The 22,241-nt window shown below is 49.4% G+C and overlaps 2 protein-coding genes across 2 annotated transcripts; one reads left to right on the top strand and one right to left on the bottom strand.

Annotated features, from left to right (window-relative positions):
• Positions 1-351: 351 nt before the first annotated feature.
• PFDN4 (prefoldin subunit 4) lies at positions 352-2,522 on the bottom strand. Its single transcript, XM_063402207.1, has 4 exons — positions 2,319-2,522; positions 1,543-1,650; positions 1,024-1,167; positions 352-765 (listed from the first exon to the last, which is right to left on the bottom strand). The coding sequence occupies exons 1-4, from the start codon at positions 2,340-2,342 to the stop codon at positions 634-636; spliced, it is 408 nt and encodes a 135-aa protein (XP_063258277.1). The 5' UTR covers positions 2,343-2,522; the 3' UTR covers positions 352-633.
• Positions 2,523-7,685: 5,163 nt separating this feature from the next.
• LOC134552979 (1,25-dihydroxyvitamin D(3) 24-hydroxylase, mitochondrial) lies at positions 7,686-19,721 on the top strand. The gene is given in 14 exon segments (XM_063402205.1): positions 7,686-8,380; positions 8,382-8,465; positions 8,641-8,737; positions 8,740-8,830; positions 9,360-9,453; positions 10,100-10,196; positions 11,316-11,407; positions 12,062-12,173; positions 13,558-13,703; positions 15,052-15,218; positions 15,386-15,464; positions 15,891-16,085; positions 17,141-17,252; positions 18,663-19,721. Coding segments are annotated over 14 exon segments (1,485 nt in total). The 5' UTR covers positions 7,686-8,275; the 3' UTR covers positions 18,677-19,721.
• The last annotated feature ends 2,520 nt before the right edge of the window (positions 19,722-22,241 follow it).

Here is a 22,241-nt window from a genome sequence, read left to right as displayed (position 1 = left end):
ATTTAGGAACTGTTCAGGGAAATTAGGAATTAAGGCTCACCACTGTGACTTGCAGCACTTTTTGGGAGTCCCAACTCTAAAGCAGTAAATGAGTGAATATGGGGGTTCCAAAAGCTTTTCCTCACTACCAATTGAGCTTTTAAGAGCCCTTGTTTGTCCTCTGGCAAATTCCTGGCACCTGAGCTAAGGGTGAAACACAGAGGACGAATTTGGGAGCTCCAGAAGGGCCCTTAAAAAAACCTGAACAGCATCACCCTGTATCACACAGCTTTTATCCAACAGCCACCCCAAAATTCCTTCTCTCCATTTGTTTTAAACCTTCTCATGAGTGGAAAATAAAACCCAGAAAACTCCAATACGTGCCTGGCTTTATTGCCTTAATAAACAATGCAAATATTCCAATCTTGCTGCTTCAGCAACAGTGTGAAGTCAGAGTTTTCCTGAATAAATAAATAACTGCAATAACCAAAATAAGAAAGTTCTTATTAAATATACAGAACTTTACAGGAAAGTAAAAAAAAAAAAACAACACAACAAAGAGAAAGGGATGGATTTTCTTTTCTCAAATGTAATTGCAGCAATGTTATCAAAACATTTAATAACCTAAGAAAAGTTGTTGTGTTTAGAAAAGCTTTAACTGTCCTCAGCCTCCAGATTTATGTTATTTCCAAACTTGGCATAGAGCTGGACTTTGAGGTCAGACAACACCCTCTGGATCGACTCCACTCGCGATTCCAACGCTTCAATTTCCTCTTGTAGACTCCTCTGAAAAAGAAAAATACAAATAAAAATCATCCAGTTCTGTACAACAAACTGAGCCAGGTTTGTCAGCGACACAGAACCAACAAAGAGGAGCTGCTTTGCCAACTTATTGCCAGGTCTGGCTGCAGCATTTATGGCTGGAGCGCCTTTGGAGCGACTCAGATCCCAAATCCAACAGGAATTTCAGGCTGTGGAAGCTCCAGAGGATGCACAGACAGTGCCCAGCACACAGACAGCTCGCTCCAGCAGCTCCAGACACACCTTGGCCTCCTCCAGCATCTCCTGTGTCTCCTCCAGGGAGTGGCTGATGAAGACATCCCCGATCTGGTAGGGGATGAGGTGGGCATCGGCATCGTCCAGCAGCACGATGTCATCACAGGCGTCCTCCAGGTTCTGCAGCTGCTTCTGTGGCCAAGAACAGAGAGAGGCCCCTCTGTGAGGCCTTCACTGCTCACAGCTGGGCAAGGGCTCAGAGAGGCCCTGGCAACAAAGTCCCACCCCCAGGATGGCCAAGAGATCCCTTTCAGAGCTGGAATTCAGCCATTCAATTCTGCAGAAACTCCTACTAAGCACTCATTATCTGTCATTAACACAATAATTAACTAAGGGCGATCCAGCAGATCTAAATGTCACTAATATCTGATCTATTTTTAGCATTCTCTATTTCCAAAGCATCAGAAACCTTCAACTCACAGGAACTCACTGCTGCTAATTTTCTATGCTCCAGCTGAAAATTAATTCAGACCAAGGGAAAGTTGATGAGATGTGAAACAAATGTACCTTTTTCACTTCTATTTCTTCTTTCAGCTCCGTGATCCTGCTGGTATTTCTTGCAAACTTGTTAATTTTCTGTTGATCCTCGAAGGTGACGTTGACATCTTCTGCAGCCTGCGAGGAGGAGAGGTCAGAATGATGATTTCAGAGATGATTTCAGTTCTTGCACTAACTTGAGTCTCACTGCAAGGACACTGCCACAAAGTGTTTGGAAAATAATCTGACAGCCACCACAGCCTGCTCATGCACCTGGCTGCTCAAAGTGCCTCTCCAAGGACATCACAAATACAAATTTAATACATATTTATACAAATGAATACATATTTAGCTGGGTAACATCCAATTAGAACACTGGCCAGCCTTGGCATGCTGAAGTCAAAGGTTTCCTGCCCCTGAGGCTGAACTGCAGACGCTGCTCTGGAGAAAGGCTGTGAACAGCAGCAGTCAGGGACATTCCTGCAGAATGGTGGAACGAGATGAAATTCGAGCTCTTTTCCACCCCAAGCCGTGATGATGACTCCATAATTAACCACCCTCTCAGGGAATAATTGTTTCCACACGTCCACCCTGCCCTTGTTGCCGCAGCAGAGACTCCGCAACGCCGCGAACCCCGCAGGACAAGCGCTGTGCCAGACCCCGACCCCAGCGCCCTCAGCCCCCTCACAGCGGCCCGGGGGCAGCGGAGAAGCTGGAGCCTCCTCGGGAGGGATCGATCCCTGCCCGGGAAGGGAACAAATCCTGAACAAAAGCACCAAATCCCGCCGGGCCCGCTCCGCACTCACCGCCTTCTTCATGGTGGCGGCCATGTTGTCGCTGAAGCATCCATCCGCCCTCCGCGCAGAGGAGGGGCACGGGCATGGGAAAAAGAAGAAAGACCAGGAAAATCTCCAGAAAAGAGGCGCAACCCTAAGAAAATCGGGGATTATCTCTATTCGTGCCGCTTTCAGCGCGGAGGGATGCCCCGAGAGCCCCAAGGGCACCGAATGGAGATGAGAGCACCCCCGCCGCGATTGGTGCGGCCCGGAAGGAGGGGCGGAAGCGGCCTGGGGGCGCTGGTCCGCCAGGGGGCGCCATGAGACGGGAATGGACGGGATAATGGGATAGTGGGATAGTGGGATAGTGGGATAGTGGGATAGTGGGATAGTGGGATAGTGGGATAGTGGGATAATGGGATAGTGGGATATGGGATAGTGGGATAGTGGGATAGTGGGATAATGGGATAGTGGGATAGTGGGATAATGGGATAGTGGGATAGTGGGATAGTGGGATAGTGGGATAATGGGATAGTGGGATAGTGGGATAATGGGATAGTGGGATAGTGGGATATGGGATAGTGGGATAATGGGATAATGGGATAGTGGGATAATGGGATAGTGGGATAATGGGATAGTGGGATAATGGGATAGTGGGATAGTGGGATATGGGATAGTGGGATAGTGGGATAGTGGGATAGTGGGATAGTGGGATAGTGGGATAATGGGATAATGGGATAGTGGGATAGTGGGATAATGGGATAGTGGGATAGTGGGATAGTGGGATAGTGGGATATGGGATAGTGGGATAATGGGATAATGGGATAGTGGGATAATGGGATAGTGGGATAGTGGGATAGTGGGATAGTGGGATAGTGGGATAGTGGGATAATGGGATAATGGGATAGTGGGATAGTGGGATAATGGAATGGGATAATGGGATAACAGGATAGTGGGATAGTGGGATAGTGGGATAGTGGGATAATGGGATAATGGGATGGGATAACAGGATAATGGGATGGGATAACGGGATGGGATGGGATAATGGGATAGGATGGGATGGAGTAGGATGGGATACTGAATTCTATAATATTCCCTGAAATAAAATTATTTTATGGGTTTTTTTTTCTGTTCTGAATGACTGCTTATTTCAAAACTCCTGTTCCAAACCAGTAGGAAAGACAGAATAATAAAAGATATTTTGGATGGCCCTCAGGCCAATGTTACATTTTATTTTGGTGCATCTTCGTCATCGTGCCTTGTTCCCACTGAGGGAAAAAGTTAATCACCAAATTTCTCCCCAGAGAACCACTTTATTATTAATTTCTATAACAAAATAATCCCAGCTCTAAACCTCTCTTTTCCTGTGAAAACAAGCTCTCATCTCCCTGGCCATTCTCCTGCTCTTCCCAAAGGATCCTGCTAGGAAAGGACACAGCCCCAGCCGTGGTTATTCCCCTGGCTGGATTAACTGCATCATCCACCGAGCCAGTGCAATTTCCCTCAAGTAGAAAAGGAGTGCATTTCACAAGAATTCGATGACTCCGAGGCTTTGAAAATAAATCTTTTCTCTCCCACATGCTCAGGCAAGCTCTGCGGGGTGAGCACTGCCAAGAGTAACTGGCTGCAGACCTTCCCTGTGTAAATAAAAGTGAAAACAGCGCACGGGTGCGAGCAGCCAGCACCCGTGGAGTAAGAGGAACCCAGTGAACCCAGTGCCCTCGTTTCTCTCCCAGTTGCATAAAAGGACCTGCTCCTTCTTGCCATGGTCCCTGGCGTTGTTGTTGCTGTGGTTGGCTTCCCCTGGCTGGGATCCCTTCCATGCCCTGCCCTCCATCTCACATCTCCTCCGGGGCTTTTCGCACGTTTTCTCCTTCCTCCTCAGCCTTTTGCAATCCAGCTCGGTGGGGAAGAGCATTCCCAAGCTTTTGCTGCCTCAGGGAGACCTTTGGAGTTCCCAAACACTTCTCCCCATTCCCTGGAGTTCCACAGAGCTTCCTCAGCCCTTGGTGACCTTGAAACCTCCACACACCAGGGGGGTTTGTGAATTCAAGGTGCACTGGAAACGGGGATGGGGTGATTATTTCTCCAGGTTTAGCCTGCATGAAGGGGGTCACTCTGAGCCAAAGCCACACGAATTTGTCCTATTTCAGTTGTGCCAGTAGGTAAAGGAGGTGGCGGTGCTAGGACATTCCCAGTATTTGATGATTTATTGGGGAATGCAGGTCCCTGTGTCTGCCCTCCTGGAAGGTCCCTGGGCTGGTGGAATTTGAGTTTTCATCCCTCCCTCTGTTTGTCTGGATCCCTCTCTCAGGACTGCCTTGGGCTCCGTTTCCTCAGCAGAGCTTTATCTTCACACCGCTGCTGTCATCTTGGAGAGGGGTGATCATCCACAGTGTGAGATAAGAAGAGTTTAGTGTTAAAGAATAGTATTTGAGTAAAAATGGAATAAAGGTTTCTTTTGCTTTCATTTCACGGTGAACGTGAATAATTTGGAGATCTCAGTTTTCAAAGCCATTTCAGTTTCTCTTCTGGAGAATGGGAATGACTGTACTTTCCCATCAATATTTACAAAACTTGAAGATCCTCAGCTGGAAAGAGAATTAAAAGAATTAACACAGAATTAAAAGTGCATAAACAAACATGAGCAAACCCTGCAACAACAACCAGAGTTTGCAAGTTGCAATCATTTTCCCTTCCCCACATTGTGAAATACCTTCCCTGTTAAATCTCCTCATTCTCCTGTGGCACTTCAGCATTTTGTATCAATTTAGAAAACTCAGAGATTTCACAAAAATTTTCAGGCTAAATTGGCAAAAAGCTTTTTCCAGCCAGGAGAACGAGCAGGGGTCAGGAATTGTGTAATATGTCACAAACCTCCTGGAGTTACAGGCATTAAGAATGAAAATCCACGCCCAGCATAAAGCTGCTTCCCACTGAGGAGTTATTTTGGTGATATTTGAAGTATTTGAAGTGAACCACATGAAAATCACTCAGGTCACTCTGCCTGAGCTCCAGGGTTTGATCTGGAAGTTCAGATGTTGTTTTTAATGAGCTCCCCAAGCCCACCTCAGTCCCTTAAATCCCGGGGAGGAGCTCTGAGCCTGGTGGGGTTTCCAGGCTTTATTCAAATACTTCACAACTGTTTCCCAAAAGGTAGGACTGGAAATCGAACCAGCTCAGAAAACACCTCTAAAACTTGGACTAATTAAATATTTAGTGGTGAAAGAATGTGAGCCAGCCGTGTGCACCCGCACAGCAGATCTTCCACAGGAGCACAGGGTTCTCCAGGGAATGTTCTCTGCTGACATCCAAGAGAGCAGAAATCAAACCAAGAGTGAAAGAGAAGCGTGGAACAATCAGCTTTTCAGCTCTGATCTTCAGCTGTCTCCTGGTCTTCACCTAAAAATCCTCCTTGCCATAGTGGGGAGGTGAGAAGGGTTTTTCATGTTCCACTCCCAGCTGTCATTTGCTGTCATACTGGGAAACACTGGGAACTCTTGTGGATGGACATCTGTGGGACAGTGGTGACACCTCCACCCTTCCCGGTGCCCCACTGGAGGGATACACCTAAAACTCAGCTCAGGAACTCTGACCTGGCCTTGCTTTTCTCTTGAGATAACCCTTGATGTGCTCTAGGGGTCCCAAATGAGAATTAACGCTTGGATTTGAGGTGTCTCAAAAAAGGAGGGAAGAAGGGGAGGCTGAAGACGCCCTCAGAGCTGCACTGGAGCAGGAATTAATTGAGGAATGATCAGAGTGAGCTGTGCCAGCTCCCAGCACACCAACCTCCCTGCCAGGGATGCACATCACATTCATGGGAGTTAAACACAACCTTTTCCATTCTGTCACTTAAAAACAGCTCCAGAGAGAGAAGATTTCCTATTAACAGCGTGGTTTCCTCCCCGTAGCTGTGAAGAACATGGAAAAATTGACCTGTGCCCAGTTTAGCCTTGACTTGCCTCTTCCAGGCTCTTCAGAGGCAGCGTTTCACAGGCACGGAGCTGTGACCCTTCAAATGAGTTCATTTTCATTCCTGAAATAGGCAGAGCGCACAAATTGTCCCTTCTTGTCTGGTTTCTCAGAAAATTCCATTCATTATGGTTGAATGGAGCCTGAGCTGCCTGCAAGGACAGTGGGATGTGTTTCAGTAGCACTGCTCCAAAGCAAACAAATCGCACAGCGTCAACTTGTGGTGTTCCCCCCCAAAAAAAAATACAAATCTTTGAATCAGTTTTAACTTTAAAACCTGCCTGGGCAGTGGTCTGACCTTGTGGCCCACAGAGGATGATCCCATTGCAGAAAATCACTTGGAGATGTACAAAACTCCTACAAAAATTCTGCAGTGTACTTTTTTTTCTTCTGTACATTTTCTTTTCTGTTCTACATTTTCTCTCTGCTGATCACTGCTGCCTTGGTCTTTTTATTGGTATTAATTTGACTTTGAGAAGTGTGCCTTTATGTGTCAAATCCATCTTCTGATCATGCCCTGTCCAGCACAGCCATTGTCTGCACCCTGCTTTTGTCAAAACCTCACAGAAAGGGGATTAGAGCTGAGTCACACAAGGCACTTGGGAAAGAAGAGAGGAGAAGAGGCAGCGTGGGGTGCAAGAAAATCAAATCCCCATTGGAGCCACACTGTCTTTCCTGGAAATCCTCTGGATTACAGGCAGCTCTGTCTTGCAGCAGGATCCATCTTCTCTTCTCTTCTCTTCTCTTCTCTTCTCTTCTCTTCTCTTCTCTTCTCTTCTCTTCTCTTCTCTTCTCTTCTCTTCTCTTCTCTTCTCTTCTCTTCTCTTCTCTTCTCTTCTCTTCTCTTCTCTTCTCTTCTCTTCTCTTCTCTTCTCTTCTCTTCTCTTCTCTTCTCTTCTCTTCTCTTCTCTCCCCTTTCCCTTTTTCCTTTTTCCTTTTTCCTTTTTCCTTTTTCCTTTTCCCTCCTTTACCCGTTTTTGCTCCTCTCCTGCCTTCTCTCAGCCTCAGATTCCTTCAGCATTTCTGTGCAGTTTCTGATTAAAAGGGATTCACTCATTTTTGTCAGGATTTAATGGCTAACAACTCTCACAGTGAAGGGAATTTTGCCTTCTCCGGTGATGCCCGCATGACCTTTTCTGGTTGTTCAGCCAGGGAGGGCAAGGGCAGTTCACACCCCACAACTTCTTGTTCCTCAGCTCCCTGCACTTTGTGTTTTTTAATTCCGTCTTTTTAAAGTGCAAATGCAGCGGGGAAAACGGAACTGCTCTGCCACCTGCGCTCTGCAGGATGAACAGCGCAGCCCCTCCACGCTCATGCGGGTGCTCAGACTCTAAAATAAACGAATTTAAAAAAATGGGAAAAAAAAAAAAAAAAAAAAAAAAAAAAAAAAAAAAAAAAAAAAAAAAAAGAGGAGAGAGAGAGAGAGAGAGCTACGAGACCGCTCGCACGAACGCCAGGCAAGGAGCGGAGCCGCTGCCCGCGGCGTGGCCACCGCTGCGTCCCTTCCTCCCGGGGACCGGAGCGGGCATCCCCGGATCCCGTTCCCGCACATCCCCGGATCCCATCGGATCCGATCCGCACATCCCCGGATCCCGGTGGGTCCGACCCGGGCATCCCCCGGTCCCAGCGGGTCCCATCCACTCATTCCCCCCGATCCCAGCGGGTCCGGCCCGCGCATCCCCGGCTCCGGGCGGGTCGGATCAGCGCATCCCCGGCTCCCGGCGGGTCGGATCAGCGCATCCCCGGCTCCGGGCGGGACGGATCAGCGCATCCCCGGCTCCCGGCGGGTCGGATCAGCGCATCCCCGGCTCCCGGTGGGCGGAGGCGCTGGCGCGGTTCCTCCCTGCCCCGCCTGAACCCTTTCATGACCCGCCTGCCCCGCGGGCTCGGCGGGCAGGGCCGGGGCAGCCGCCCCACCTCACCCCACCCAGGGCTCCCATTGGCGCGGATGAAAGTCCAGCACCTCGGGCTGCTATAAATGCACCTATGCACGGCCGCGGGCCGGCACCGCGGCCATGGGCGGCTGCAGCATCCTCCTCCTCCTCCTCCCCCGGCTCCCCGCCCGCACCTGCGGCCGCGCCGCGTCCTCGCTGAGCGCGCTGCGGCCGGCGGAGACGCTGCCCGGGGCCGCCCAGCTGGCCGCTGATGGGCAGCCTGCCCGACGTGCTCTGGAAAGGGGGGCTCAAGAGGCAACACGAGACCCTGGTGAGGCGGCGGGGCTGGGGGTGGCATGAGGATGAGGATGAGGATGGAGATGGGATGAGGATGAGGATGAGGATGAGGGTGGAGATGGGATGAGGATGAGGATGGAGATCTGAGGACGGGATGAGGATGCTGCACTGGGCAGCGCTCACGGCGGGCTGCTCTCCCCGCTCCGCAGGCTCAGTACCACCGGCGCTTCGGGAAGATTTTCCGCATGAAGCTGGGCGCCTTCGACTCGGTGCACATCGCGGCGCCCTGCCTGCTGGAGGCTCTGTACCGCGCGAGAGCGCCTGCCCCCAGCGCCTGGAGATCAAGCCCTGGAAAGCCTATCGCGACTATCGCGACGAGGGCTACGGGCTGCTCATCCTGTGAGTGGTACCCGCAGCATCTCGGGGAGGGCCAGGGGTGGAGGGTGCGGGGGGTCCCGGTGCCCGGGGTTCCCGGTGCCCGGGGGTCGCTGTGCTCGGGGGTCCCGGTGCCCGGGGGATGCCGTGCCCGGGGGTCCCGGTGCCCGGGGGATGCCGTGCCCGGGGGTCCCGGTGCCCGGGGGTCGCTGTGCCCGGGGGATGCTGTGCCCGGGGGTCCCGGTGCCCGGGGGATGCTGTGCCCGGGGGTCCCGGTGCCCGGGGGATGCTGTGCCCGGGGGTCCCGGTGCCCGGGGGTCGCTGTGCCCGGGGGTCCCGGTGCCCGGGGGATGCTGTGGCCGCCCCCAGCCCGGCTCCGGTCGCCGAGGGCGGCTGGAGAGCGCTCCCCGCCCCCGAGGATCCCCCGGCTGTGCCGTCGGTGCGATGGAGCATCAGCAGCGCGCACGCCGCAGGTTTGGGGTGGTTTTTCCCTGTTTTCATTCTTCTCTGAGGTTTTTCGCCCTCCAAGCCGGCTGTGGTTGTTTCAATGCAGGGAGGGAAAGGACTGGCAGAGGGTGAGGAGCGCCTTTCAGAAGAAATTAATGAAGCCCGCGGAAGTTGTGAAACTGGATACGACCATCAATGAGGTACCGTGCTCTGAGGAATCCCGAGCAGCCCGGGGGAACTAAACAGATCCGGTTTGTCTGGACAGCTTTATTGACTCCGCAGTGATAAAACCGCGGGTTCACACCCAGACCGAGGGAATAACAAGTACAAATTGTTGCCAGGGTCTGGGACCACACAGAAACCCTGAGCTGAGGCTGTCTCCACAGAAAAATAGGATTATTCCATAAGGACACAGCTCCTGCAAGCAGCTTTTCCTGCATTCAGTGATTTTTGCCTTTACCCCTTGATTCCTCTGCTCCTCCCCTGAGGGAACACCTCCGTCCTTAACCTCTGTGCTCCTGGGGGAGTTTGAGCAGCATCTGTGATAAACAAACACTTTAATCCTCCCTTGTGAAACGCCAGCGCTGGCCCCGAGTGAGGGATTTCATCCCTGCGAGGGAGGCAGAGTTCAGCGAGGCACGGGAGCTATGTCAAATCCAAACGTTTGCTCACACAGGGGGAAGTTGAATCTTGTTCGAAGAACGGGGAACAAAAGGATTCCTCTCATGCCAGATTGTTATCTGCTTAAAAGCAGTTGAAATGCGGAATTACACCGGGGTTTTTATTAGCTGGTGTCATTCTATTATATATTTTTATTCTTTTTTCTCTCTTCTCTTCACCATTTAGGTCCTGGAGGATTTTATGCACAGAATAGATGAAATTTGTGACCACAATGGCCAGATGGAAGATGTCTACTCAGAATTCAACAAATGGTCTTTTGAAAGTGAGTGGGATTTTGCCTGAGTGTGGTGCACCTGCCAGGGCACTGCAGTTCAAATGTGAGCAGGGATGAATGTGTTGGCTGCTTATTTATATTATTCCAAACTCTCAGCTGTAATACCATGGAAAGAGAGTTGCAGACCAGCCAGGGACTGCCAGTGCAAAATTCATCAGCACAAATAGAAATTTCTGCCTCGCTGCCTGCATGGCTTCTAAAAATTCAAACATTCCAAAGATTTAGAAATCCAAAAATTGGGGGGATTACGGTCCATTTATCTAGAGTGGGATCAGATAACACAGCCTTTTTTGTCCTTGTGATGTTTATTAATTAGCAGTAGTGCAGGATCAATGAAATATTCCAATAACAGAGCCTTGGCTGTAGGCAAAGGCTGGAAAATCCCATTTCCAACGTTCACGTTGGGATTGAGTAGTGCTGGAATGGGTTACCAAGGCACAGCCCCATCCTTAGGAACCTTCCAGAGCACTGAGGAATCTGCCAGGAATGGCACAGGGCAGAAAGGAGCTCAGTGATTCCCAAAAAAAGGGAGGATTGGGTGTAGTGCCTGACCCAGCTCTGCCAGACCCCGCTGCCCTCAGCAGCTCTGGACTGAGCTCCTCAAAGTGATTATTTTCTTTTTTTTTCCACTGTCAGTGGCCATGGCTGCTTTTGGAAAGGGAGAAATAGGAAGTGACAGCTGGAAAAGAAAGGGGAAAGAAAGACAAGTGGAAAGGGGTGGAGTGCAGGATGCTGCCAGACTTTGCAAGAGGTTTGTGGCTGTGGAAAGGAGCAGGGAATGCTGTGGTAGATGCTCCTCAAGCCCTGTCCTCCTGCCACTCAATTTTCCTCAGTGAATTCACCAGATCTGAGCCAAATCTCCAGCTCTGCTCGTGAGGGGTCAGAGGCAATCCCAATTTGTGCAGCAGTGTTGCTGCAAGGGCCCCTCAGCTGGAAACCCTCTCTGATCGAGGCAAACCCACAGGAGGTGTTTTACCGGGGCTGCTCTGACAGGTCTGCACCAAGAACATCTTCAGAAGGCTCCTCCAAGCCATCCCCTGGCGATAAATGATGCATCCCACGCTCCCTTTTGTTTATAAACTTATTTATAATATTGCCTAACAACAGGTATCTGTCTGGTGCTGTATGGGAAGAGGTTTGGCCTCCTGCAGCAGGACGTGGAAGAGGAAAGCCTGAACTTCATCAAGGCTGTAAAAACGGTAGGGAGGAGTCTCTCCCGGGGCTGGGGTGATTTTTTATCCCTGCTGTTAATGGGAGGCAGCAGTTTAAAGGAGCCAGCTGGAAAAAGCAGCTCAGTCTTCTGTGCTGAGTGTCCAAAACCAGCTAATCCTGAGCTGCTGTGGGGTGGGAGAATGATGAGTGGCCAGCAGGGCAGCCCTGGAAGGAGAGCTGCAGCTTGGCTGGTGGCTCTGCTCCTCCCTGAGCACCCTGCAGGGTGGGCAGTGCCTTTGTGTGGGGTCACACAAATCCCCGGGCTTGGGGTCACTCCTGGTACCCCTGGGGTACAAACCTGCCTGATTTCAGTCACCAAACACAGGCAGCCACCCTGCCTCAGGGTTTCTGTCAAGGGAGGGAGAGGCCCTGCCAAAAATCACCTTGTCCCACTCCCAGCAGGTGCCTGAAATAAATGGGATTCATTCCCTGCTCAGGGAGCTCCTGGCTGTCCCCAGTTCTTATCTGGATGTGCCCTCAGCAGACTGAGACCTGTCCTCTCTGTCCAGGATGGAAAACCCACCAGGATTTTGCCTTCCTGAAAATTCCCCCCACTTTCCAGCCTCCTAAGGTTCAGGGACTGCAAGCAGATGGAATAAAAGAGATTAAAGGGAGGTTTCCCCCCTTTTTTCCCCCCACAGATGATGGCCACCTTCGGGATGATGATGGTGACCCCCGTGGAGCTGCACAAGGGGCTCAACACCAAGGTCTGGCAAGCTCACACCAAAGCATGGGACGATATATTTAAAACAGGTCATTATTTAATTTATCCCAGTTTATCTCCTTTCCCTTTACCTCTGTCTTCTCCTCGCTGGAATCGATTTTTTCCCACATGCTGCTGGTAATCCCCGCCTTCAGCAGGGATCAGAACACCTTTGCTGTGCCTAAACATGGATTTATTCCCACATGGGAGCAGTTTTCAGTCACTAACACCCAGCCCCGGGGCAATGTCCAATTCCCAGGGAAGCCCCAGGATTCTGGGAGCCAGCAGAGTCGTGGCACCACCTTAATCTATCATAAAAGTGAATTAAAAATGTACAATCCCTTTAAAGGTGAGGGTATAAATGAAAAGGGACTTCCCTCAAAGACTCGTTTTCTTGAGAAACAAGAATTGTGCACACAACAAAAACCTGTTTCCAAAAAAATAGAAACTCCAGCTTTTCTGAACAACCTGCAGCATAGTTGTAGATCTTAAAACCAGAAGTAATTTAAATAATAAGGTGCAGTTTGACTTTTTGACAACATTTTTTGACTATTTAAAATGAGTTGGTCCCCCAAGTTTAAAAATTATTTAAACTCCAGATGTGAAGTTAAGTTTGTGTTTTTAATATTTTAAAATTATTTCATTCACTAATATTTTAAATTTCATTAATTTACACAGTTAGAGGCATAACTAAAGGCTGAGAAAGCTTTTGGGAGGTTGTGACTCTGAGATATTTCCCTTGGTTTTTATATATTCCCTTGGGATATTTGAGTCCTAAGGCTTTTTATCCTGCCAGCCACACACTCACCTATTTTATTGCTTCTTACTTTATGGGCTTCAGGAAAGACACTTTAAACCAGTTTTGCTCAGAAAAACCAGTTTGACACCTTCACTTCAAATGAATAATTCCTTACAGGAACTGGTTTTAACAGATGGGACACTCATGAGCAAAATCTGTTTATTTTTATTTAAGGAAACCTCAGCATGTCGGAATTTGGCATCTCCTTGTGCCTTCCCCTGCTAAATCCAAGGGTTACATTTCCCCTCGGGGGTTCTGGGTGCTAAATCCCTTTGATTTTTTAACGCCCTGATCCCCTTTGAGAACCCCAGGTAATTAATTTTACACCCTCGTGCTTCTGTCTGCTGAACATTTCCCTCAGTGTGCCACGGATTTCCTCCCCTGATTTAAGAGAGTAAAATTCCTTGGAGTCCGCAGGAGCTCCTCTGTTGAAAAGCGATTTTTGGGACTGAGTTCTTTTATTTGAAAAGTGAAAATACCATTCTTTATTGACTATAAAGTGAATCATTATCTACCCACTGCTTGGAAAATAGAGCACAGATTGGTTCTCCCTTAAACCCCAGCGTGCCAAACGTGGATTTGCTGTTATTTTTCCGGGATTTTGAGCTGTGTTCCCTGAATTCTGCCCTCCCCAGCCAAGCACTCCATCGACTGCCGGCTGCAGAAGCACTCGGCCAACCCGCAGGAGGATTTTCTGTGTGACATCTACTCGGGGGGGCTCCTGTCCAGGAAGGAGCTCTACGCTGCCATCGCCGAGCTGCAGATCGCCGGCGTCGAGACGGTAAAGATGAATTTACAGGGCTCAAATTCCCCCCAGCTCCCTCCTTGGATGTGCATTGGTGGGGAGGAGGTGGCAAATCTGATTTTCCAAGGGTTTAAATTCCCCTCAATTCCCTCCTTGGATGCACATTGGTGGGGAGGAGGTGGCAAATCTGATTTTCCAAGGGTTTAAATTCCCCTCAATTCCCTCCTTGGATGCACATTGGTGGGGAGGAGGTGGCAAATCTGATTTTCCAAGGGTTTAAATTCCCCTCAATTCCCTCCTTGGATGCACATTGGTGGGGAGGAGGTGGCAAATCTGATTTTCCAAGGGTTTAAATTCCCCTCAGTTTCCTCCTTGGCTGCAGATAGTGGAGCTGTAGATAATAAAGTTGATTTTCCAAGGGTTTAAATTCCCCCCAGCTCCCTCCTTGGATGTGCATTGGTGGGGAGGAGATGGCAAATCTGATTTTCCAAGGGTTTAAATTCCCCTCAATTCCCTCCTTGTCTGCACATTGGTGGGACAAGATGTAAATCTGATTTTCAAGGGTTTAAATTCTCCCCAGCTCCCTCCTTGGCTGCAGATTTGTGGGGAGAAGATGGTAAAGCTGATTTCCCAAGAGTCTGAATTCCCTCCTTAGCTGCAGATTGGTGGGGTGGAGATGGCAAATCTGATTTTCCAAAGGTTTAAATTCCCCTCAATTCCCTCCTTAGCTGCAGATTGGTGGGGTGGAGATGGCAAATCTGATTTTCCAAAGGTTTAAACTCCCTCCAAGCTCCCTCCTTAGCTGCAGATCACTGAGGTAGAGATGGTAAAAGCTGATTTTCCAAAGGTTTAAATTCTCCCCAGTTCCCTTCTTGGCTGTAGATTGGTAGGGAGGAGATGGTAAAGCTGATTCTTCAAAGGTTTAAATTCCTTCCTTAGCTGCAGATCACCGAGGTGGAGATGGTAAATCTGATTTACCAAAGGTTTAAATTCTCCCCAGTTCCCTCCTTGGCTGCAGATAGTGGGGTTGTAGATGGTAAAATTGATTTTCCAAGGGTTTCAAACCATCCCAGTTCCCCCCTTCCTTCCACAACCCCACCACCAGCACACCTGGGAGGGAGCTCATCCTGAGTTAATCCTCAGTGGCCCAAGTGCAGGTGGATTTTTGCCTGAAATCCCTGAATTTTTGCCTGAAATCCCTGGATTTTTGCCTGAAATCTCTGGATTTTTAATTCTGGAGGACAACTGGGACTGCTCACAATCCCTCAGGCTGTCCAAAATCCCATGAAGCTGTGCCCAGCCATGAACGCTGGTTTGAACTTTGGACAACTTCCTTCTGTGCCTGCAAAAGGAGCCCCCAACTCTTCTTTTTGCTTTGTTCCAGACAGCCAACAGTTTGCTGTGGGCTCTGTACAACCTTTCCCGCAATCCACACGTCCAGCAGAAGCTTTTCCAGGAAATCCAGAGAGTTTTGGGTGCCCAGAAGAGCCCGAGTGCTGAGAGCCTGAGGGACATGCCTTACCTGAAAGCCTGCCTGAAAGAATCCATGAGGTAAAAATCCCAAATAACGTGCAAAACATCACCCAGGTTTTTACCAGCTTCTTTGTACAGGGGAGAAAGAGTTTTCCAGAAAGCAGGATTTTGTTCATCTTGCTGTTTAAAGGGAATAAAAGAAGGAAAATTCTGGGAATTTAACCCATTGTTCTCTTGCCCTGCAGGTTAAGTCCATCAGTGCCTTTCACCACTCGCACCATCGACACGGAAATGGTTCTGGGAAATTACGTGCTGCCCAAAGGGGTAAGTCAATTAATTCAGTTCATTGGGAGGATTTCCCGTTTATTAATTGCCCTGTAAACCACAGCAGTTGCTCATAGTTCAGTTCCAGACTGGCTTTGCCAAAGTAGCAGCCCCAGGATAAGGAATGAGGGATTCCCACAAACACAAACCCACACCTGCCTGCACTGCTGTTGGGCTTAGACAGAAAGATTTGCCTGGAATAATTTCAATGTTTGATTGAATAATTTCAATCTACCATTCCAACTTTTTTTCCCTCCACGATTCTCTGAGGAAACCACGACCTTTTCCACTTTCCAGTGAATTTTTGGGGAATGACACGAGCTCCCCTACGGGAGCTGCTGAGTTACGCTTTCCTATCCCGGAGCTGATCCCCTCGGGAGCCTGGGGTGGATTTGTGGAGTGATTCTCTGCCTTGCTTTGCTGCAGACGGTGCTGATGATCAACAGCCACGCCCTGGGCTGCAGCGAGGAGTACTTCAGGGGCTGGGCTGAGTTCAGGCCCGAGCGCTGGCTGCAGAAGGGCTCCATCCACCCCTTCTCCCACGTCCCCTTCGGCATCGGCAAGAGGATGTGCGTGGGGCGCCGCGTGGCAGAGCTGCAGCTGCACCTGGCCCTCTGCTGGGTAAAACACCCAAAAAAAGGGAATTCTATGGGAGGGTTTGCTCCTTCAGTGTAGCAACGTGGAGATGGATGTGGCTGGGGGTGGATGTGGCTGGGGGTGGATATTGCTGGAGGTGGATATTGCTGGAGATGGATATGGCTGGGGGTGGGTGGTTGCTGGGCAGAGCTGCAGCTGCACCTGGCCCTCTGCTGGGTAAACACCCAAAAAAGGGGAATTCTAGGGGGGGTTTGCTCCTTCAGTGCAGCAACGTGGAGATGGATGTGGCTGGGGGTGGATGTGGCTGGGGGTGGATGTGGCTGGGGGTGGATGTGGCTGGAGATGGATATGGCTGGGGGTGGGTGGTTGCTGGGCAGAGCTGCAGCTCCACCTGGCCCTTTGCTGGGTAAAACACCCCAAAAAAAGGGGAATTCGGGGAATTCTAGGGGGGGTTTGCTCCTCCAGTGTAGCAAAGTGGAGGTGGATGGTGGCTGCTGCTGCCCTCCCTGTCTCCTCTGGAGGCCTTTAGGGTGGGCACGGAGCAGGCACTGGGGCCGTGCTCACAGCACGGGTCAGGAGGAGAAGGGAGCAGCAAGGGGCTCCTGTTTGGGGTTCCACAGGGTCGGTTCTGCAGGCTCGTGCCAGAGAGCTCCAGGGACACAGAGACCAACGGGGGGTTCAGGGGTAGGTGTGGGGTCAGGAGCAATGGTCTGACCGTGGGGGTGGTACAAGGGCAGGGCAAGGGGCAGTGCCCTGGAGGGGACATGGGACAGAGCATCAGCAGCGCCACAGCCACTGGGGACACTGGGAAAGGAGAATCCTCTGGAACTGGGACAGGTGTGAACAGCAGAGGTGGGCAAGGCCCGGGGCCGGTGGGTGAAGCCAGGTGAGGAGATGATTTCCACAGTGCTGCAGAGCACCCTGGGGTGCTCTGTGCTCACCTGAGCGCTGAGGCTTTCCCAAAGAGCAGAGTGCTCCAGGGCTCTGCCCTGCAGCTTCCCCTGGCAGCCCGGGGGCTCCACACTCCAATTAATCACTCAATTAATCCAGATCCAAACGTGGGGGCTGTTTCCTTGCAGCTGATCCGCAAGTACCGCGTGGTGGCCACGGACCAGGGCCCGGTGGAGACGCTGCACTCAGGAATCCTCATCCCCAGCCGGGCGCTGCCCATCGCCTTCCGCCCGCGGGCAGGTGAGTGTGTGTGAGTGAGTGTGTGCGTGTGTAAGAGTGTGTGTGTGTCTGTGTGTGTGCGTGTGTGTGAGGTGTGTCTGTGTGTGTGTATGTGTCTGTGTGTGTATGTGTCTGTGTGTGAGGTGTGTGTGAGGTGTGTGTGAGGTGTGTGTGAGGTGTGTCTGTGTGTGACTGTGTGTGTGTGTGAGTCTGTGTATTTGTGTGTGTCTGTGTGTGTCTGTGTGTGTGTGTGAGGTGTGTGTGAGGTGTGTCTGTGTGTGACTGTGTGCGTGTGTGTGTGCATGCGTGTGTGAGTCTGTGTGTGTCTGTGTGTGTCTGTGTGTGTCTGTGTGTGAGGTGTGTGTGAGGTGTGTGTGAGGTCTGTGTGTGTCTGTGTGTGACTGTGTGCGTGTGTGTGTGTGTCTGTGTGTGTGAGGTGTGTGTCTGTGTGTGTGAGGTGTGTGTCTGTGTGTGTGTGTGTCTGTGTGTGTGAGGTGTGTGTGAGGTGTGTGTGAGTCTGTGTATTTGTGTGTGTCTGTGTGTGCATGCGTGTGTGAGTCTGTGTCTGTGTGTGTCTGTGTGTGTGTGTGCGTGTGTGTGCACATGTGTGCATGCGTGTGTGTGTGTTTCCTTGCGCACAGGGCTCTCCTCACTGCTCGGGGGGTTTCTCATACAAACAGGGTGCAGTACAACACGTGTTTGTCTGCTCTCCATTCTCTCAGCGCCAGGGCCATCCCGATTCTCTGTTTTAGCACGTTAAATCCCATCTCATTCCGTATCTGAACAGGAATTGTCCCCTGTTTCGCACAGCTCGTGGCTCTGCAGGTAATTCTGTATCCACGTTTTCTGTGCGTGATGCAGACCAGAAAGGGGAAATCAACATGTACCCACTGCTGCAGGAAATAACAGCCAGTGCTGTGTTACAACTTCTCTGTAATTTGTGTTACAACTTCTTCCCAGAAGCTATTTCCTGGAAAAGAGCATTTGTCCTTGAGCATCACTTCACACATTGGAAAGAAGATGCCTCAGTGAAGGCATCTTGTTTAAAGACATTTTGTTTAGTTAACAAAACCTCATTTGAGGCAGCAGGACAAAGTAAAATCTGTCTGTAAATAGTCGTGCAGTGTTGCAAGTTACGTGTTTTGAATGGAGGATTTTCTCTCTCACAAGTTTATACAAACGAGCTAACAAAATAATTTAACTTGTGCAACAACGTAAATTGAGAAAACAAGCCTCAGATCTAGAATTAAATCCTCCAGTTAGAAATCAAGGACATTTCAATGCTGGGGAAGGTAATTTATTGTCAGCCAAGAACCTAGGAAAAAGATATCTCCCAGTCTAATCTGAATATTCACTCCTTTAACTGAAGTTTGTTCAGTGCTGTTTGCTTTGACATAATCACTATAAAAATTCTTTTTTTGTTCAATACAGGTTCCAGAAAATAAAGGACAGCCCTGCTGCTGCCTCCTCTTAAAAGAGAGAGAGATCAGCTGTGGAAGTGAAAGCTCTGGAGGCTCCAGCAGCCAGGGAGGAACTGCCCCACATCCCTGGAGCCACTGCTGAGCCAGGAACAGCACCAGGAGAAGCTCCCAGGCTGATTTATTGGGAAAATGTGCTTAAAAAGAGAGAAAAGCACCAAATGCTTTCATAGACCTGTGGAAATGCAGGGATTTAGTGCAGCTGAGGAGCCCTGGAGGTTGTTTAAAGCCCAGTTTGGGGAGAGCTGCCTCCAGTCTGGGACCAGGCACGGCTGGACTGGCCCTGGGAGCTCAGAGAGGGAGAGGAAACTGCCTCAGACCTCCTCGAGTCACCAGTGCCATGAGAAGGGGTTGGGGATCTGGAAAAAGGCTAAAGCAGGGCTGGGAATTGGGGATAAGGACAGAAATACATTTTCTTGGCATTCTTCACTGCCTGGATGGGAGGGAAACAGGGACAAAGGCACCGACAGGGTTGGTGGCTTTGCTTTGAGCAGTTGCAGTCCTGTGCCTGACACACCCTCTGCTCTTCCCCGTGGATTTCCCTCCCTCCAGCTCCTGCACAACCCATTTTATCCCACTTTTATAGTAAAAATAGAATGGTCTTTCCTTGCATGGAAAGGCCTGAGCCACTGGAACCCCGTGGGTTCTGCCTCTGCCGCTGATCCTAACAGGAGATCAATAACAAAATGATGCTTCCAAGGACAATTCCACAGGAAATGGGGACCCAAAACATTCCCAAGGGGTCTGTTTCTGGTGGAGACTGCGATGTCTGAAGGTTCAAATTGTCACTGCCCTGCATGCAATGCTGGATTTTGGCTGTTATGGCCACTGGTTTTACACTTTTGTAGTTTCAAGCACAGCTTTATCTCCGTATATAACCCTGAATTTATTTTTTTACATGTTGAAATGATGTAAGTTTTTAGTATTTGTTGGTGTGTCTCTTGTTTTTCGTTTGTTTGTTCTCCTCTGTTTTGCTCAGACATGTAAATGTACCCCCAGAACAATGTATGAAACAATTTGTGCACTATCTGAATATTTCTAGGCAGTTTTGTAAGAAAATAAAGAGTTCTATTTTTTTTCTCTAGAATTAGTCTTCCATTATTTATTTTAAAGTCTTTGCACTTTTACAAAAGAGGCTTCTGCATCCTTGGCACAGCCTGAACACGTTTCTGCCTGGCATGAAGGTCCCAGGGATGGGATTGGGACATTTCTCTGCCATTGGGACAGGATAAAATCCATAGAAAGTTCTGAGGAAGGATGAAAATAGCTTGAATTTCTGCAGAATCAGAAGAAATCATGCATATTTTAAAAATGGCATCCCTCAGCACCATTCCTGGCAGGGTGGGGGTGACACTGAGAGCAAAGAGGGTGGGAGATCAATCCCCAGGGGTCCATGTGGAGATCGACCCAAAATCCAGGGACAAATCCCCACACAAAGCTCTTTTTACAGCATCACCAGCTCATCTCTCTGCATCACAGCCCGTGGAGCGGTGCCAATAGGAAGGAGCGCTGGGAGCAGCAGTTTGCTGGGTTCCAGGCATCCTCACTGCTCACAAGGATGATTTAATCAGAGCAGCTCTTATCTCCCTGCCCTGACCTTGCCAGCCCCGTTATCAGCTCTTTCGAAACCCTCGATTGCTGCCGGGCTGTAAATCACAGGTTGGGGTTTGCTGGGCTGCTCGGGGGTTTTTGCTGTTTAAACGCAGTGGACCCAAAGCTCCAGGCAGGGGTTTTTGAGGGAGGGTTTGGTGGGTTCTGGACAAGCTCAGTGTTGCTATGGTTTTCGGACGGCACAGAAATAACAACATGACTCTCCATGATGGTAAAGATGAGAGCAAACTTTATTCTTCTAAATTCTACTTTTATAGAGTAGTTCGGTACAAAGAACATGATTGGTTATTCAGCGTCTACACTCTTTTGTAAATATTTCTTTCCAGTAAACATGTTGGAAAAACACCACCTGCAGATAGTTTTTCACTTCCCAAGGTTTGTTTGAATTCCTCTTTAAGATTTCTCAGGCTAACATGAGAAAGTTGCTCGCTTGCCTTTCACACAGACAGTGGCAGAGCCTGAAGCCTAAATTCAGACCAATGTCAGGCCCACACTCAGTACAGATCTGTGCTCTCTGCTGGGTCACCAGCACTCCAATAACCACTGACCCCGAAAATTGAGTTCCGGAATTTGTGGAGCTCCTTAGGTTCCTGCAGTTTGCAAAGAGCTCCATTAATCTCCTACCTCCCAGTAAATGTCCAGAGCAATTTACTTAGGGAATAGCTAATTATCAATCTGCGCAGACAATGAATGACCAAGCCAGACCTCCACATTCAGAAACCAGCAGAGCTCTCTTCTCCCTCCTGTTTCCGGAGCAGAAACCCAGCAGGACGCCCTGAGATTAATAAATACCTGGGAAACCTTTTTGCCCAGCAGGATAAATCCAGAGCAGTCCTTTGCTGCTTTGAAACGAGTCCCTCATTCAGAGTTTCCATCTCAGCACCTCCTCCCTGCCATCATTTCCTCAGTCACTCCTCAGAGAAAGGCAGCTGGATCTCAATTCAAATTGAATTAATTGCTCTCCACATTCCCTGTCTCAGCCAGGAAGGGGGCAAGGTTTACCTGTCCAAAAGGAAATAAATTCTGTTCAGGCTTTGGGCATGTTGGGATTGAAAAGGCAAAGTTGCAGCCAATAATCCATTTATTTTTTTAATTTTTTAATGGATAAGAATGCCAGTCTTCAGGCCTGGCAGTGTGGAATGTTTGCTGTGTGCTCTGCTCCTGCCAGGCTGGAGTCAGGCCCTGCACAGGGATCTGGGCACCTCTCCCTGCCCTCATCAGTGACACACCAAGCTCTGGTTTGTCCCTGAGCCTTTGTGCGCAACCACCAGAGGCAGAATTCACATCTCTGTCCGAGCTTTAATCAAAATAACCCCAAAATCTAAAAAATGGATCCTGTGAATTGTTCACTGCTGAAGTTCATTTCAGGACAAATGTTCAGATAGTTTATCCCATGCCTCATTTTAAAGATGTGAAGTTTAATTTTTAGTTCAGTGGCACTGCACTGGGTGGGTTTTTAATGCATTATCACTTCTTAGAAAAGGAGAAATTGGACATTTTCAGTCCTTTGTGGCACATGTCTTGAAAATTCATGGAAGAGTCGTAGCTGTAGCAGAAAAAGCTGGTTTTGGCTTCAGGTAATTGAAACAAGAGGTTAATTGAGATTGAAGCTACCAGCAGCTCATTAACCCCTTACCTGGATGTGTGAATTCCTCCAAGAACTTGAGCATTGAGAGCTCAAGGTGTGGGTGGACTCATTCAAAAATTGTTTTAATGTCTCCTTTCAGGCTAGGCTTGGAGAAAAGTGTGAATATTATATTATGAAACTGAGCACTGTGCTTGTTCATTTATATTTATTCTTGGGTATTTTTGAGTATCAGAGCTGAAGAGAGTGAAAAGCAGAGTTTTCCTTTCTTGTCTGTTCACTTAGAACTTCATTAATGCCTCGTACAATTCCTGTATGGATTTTATCTCCTCTATT

This window comes from Prinia subflava, chromosome 8 (genome assembly GCF_021018805.1).
Source record: "Prinia subflava isolate CZ2003 ecotype Zambia chromosome 8, Cam_Psub_1.2, whole genome shotgun sequence".
In the NCBI taxonomy this organism is placed as follows: domain Eukaryota; kingdom Metazoa; phylum Chordata; class Aves; order Passeriformes; family Cisticolidae; genus Prinia; species Prinia subflava.
The sequence above is the reverse complement of the archived record's forward strand: the minus strand, read 5'-3'. Positions and strand labels throughout refer to the sequence as shown.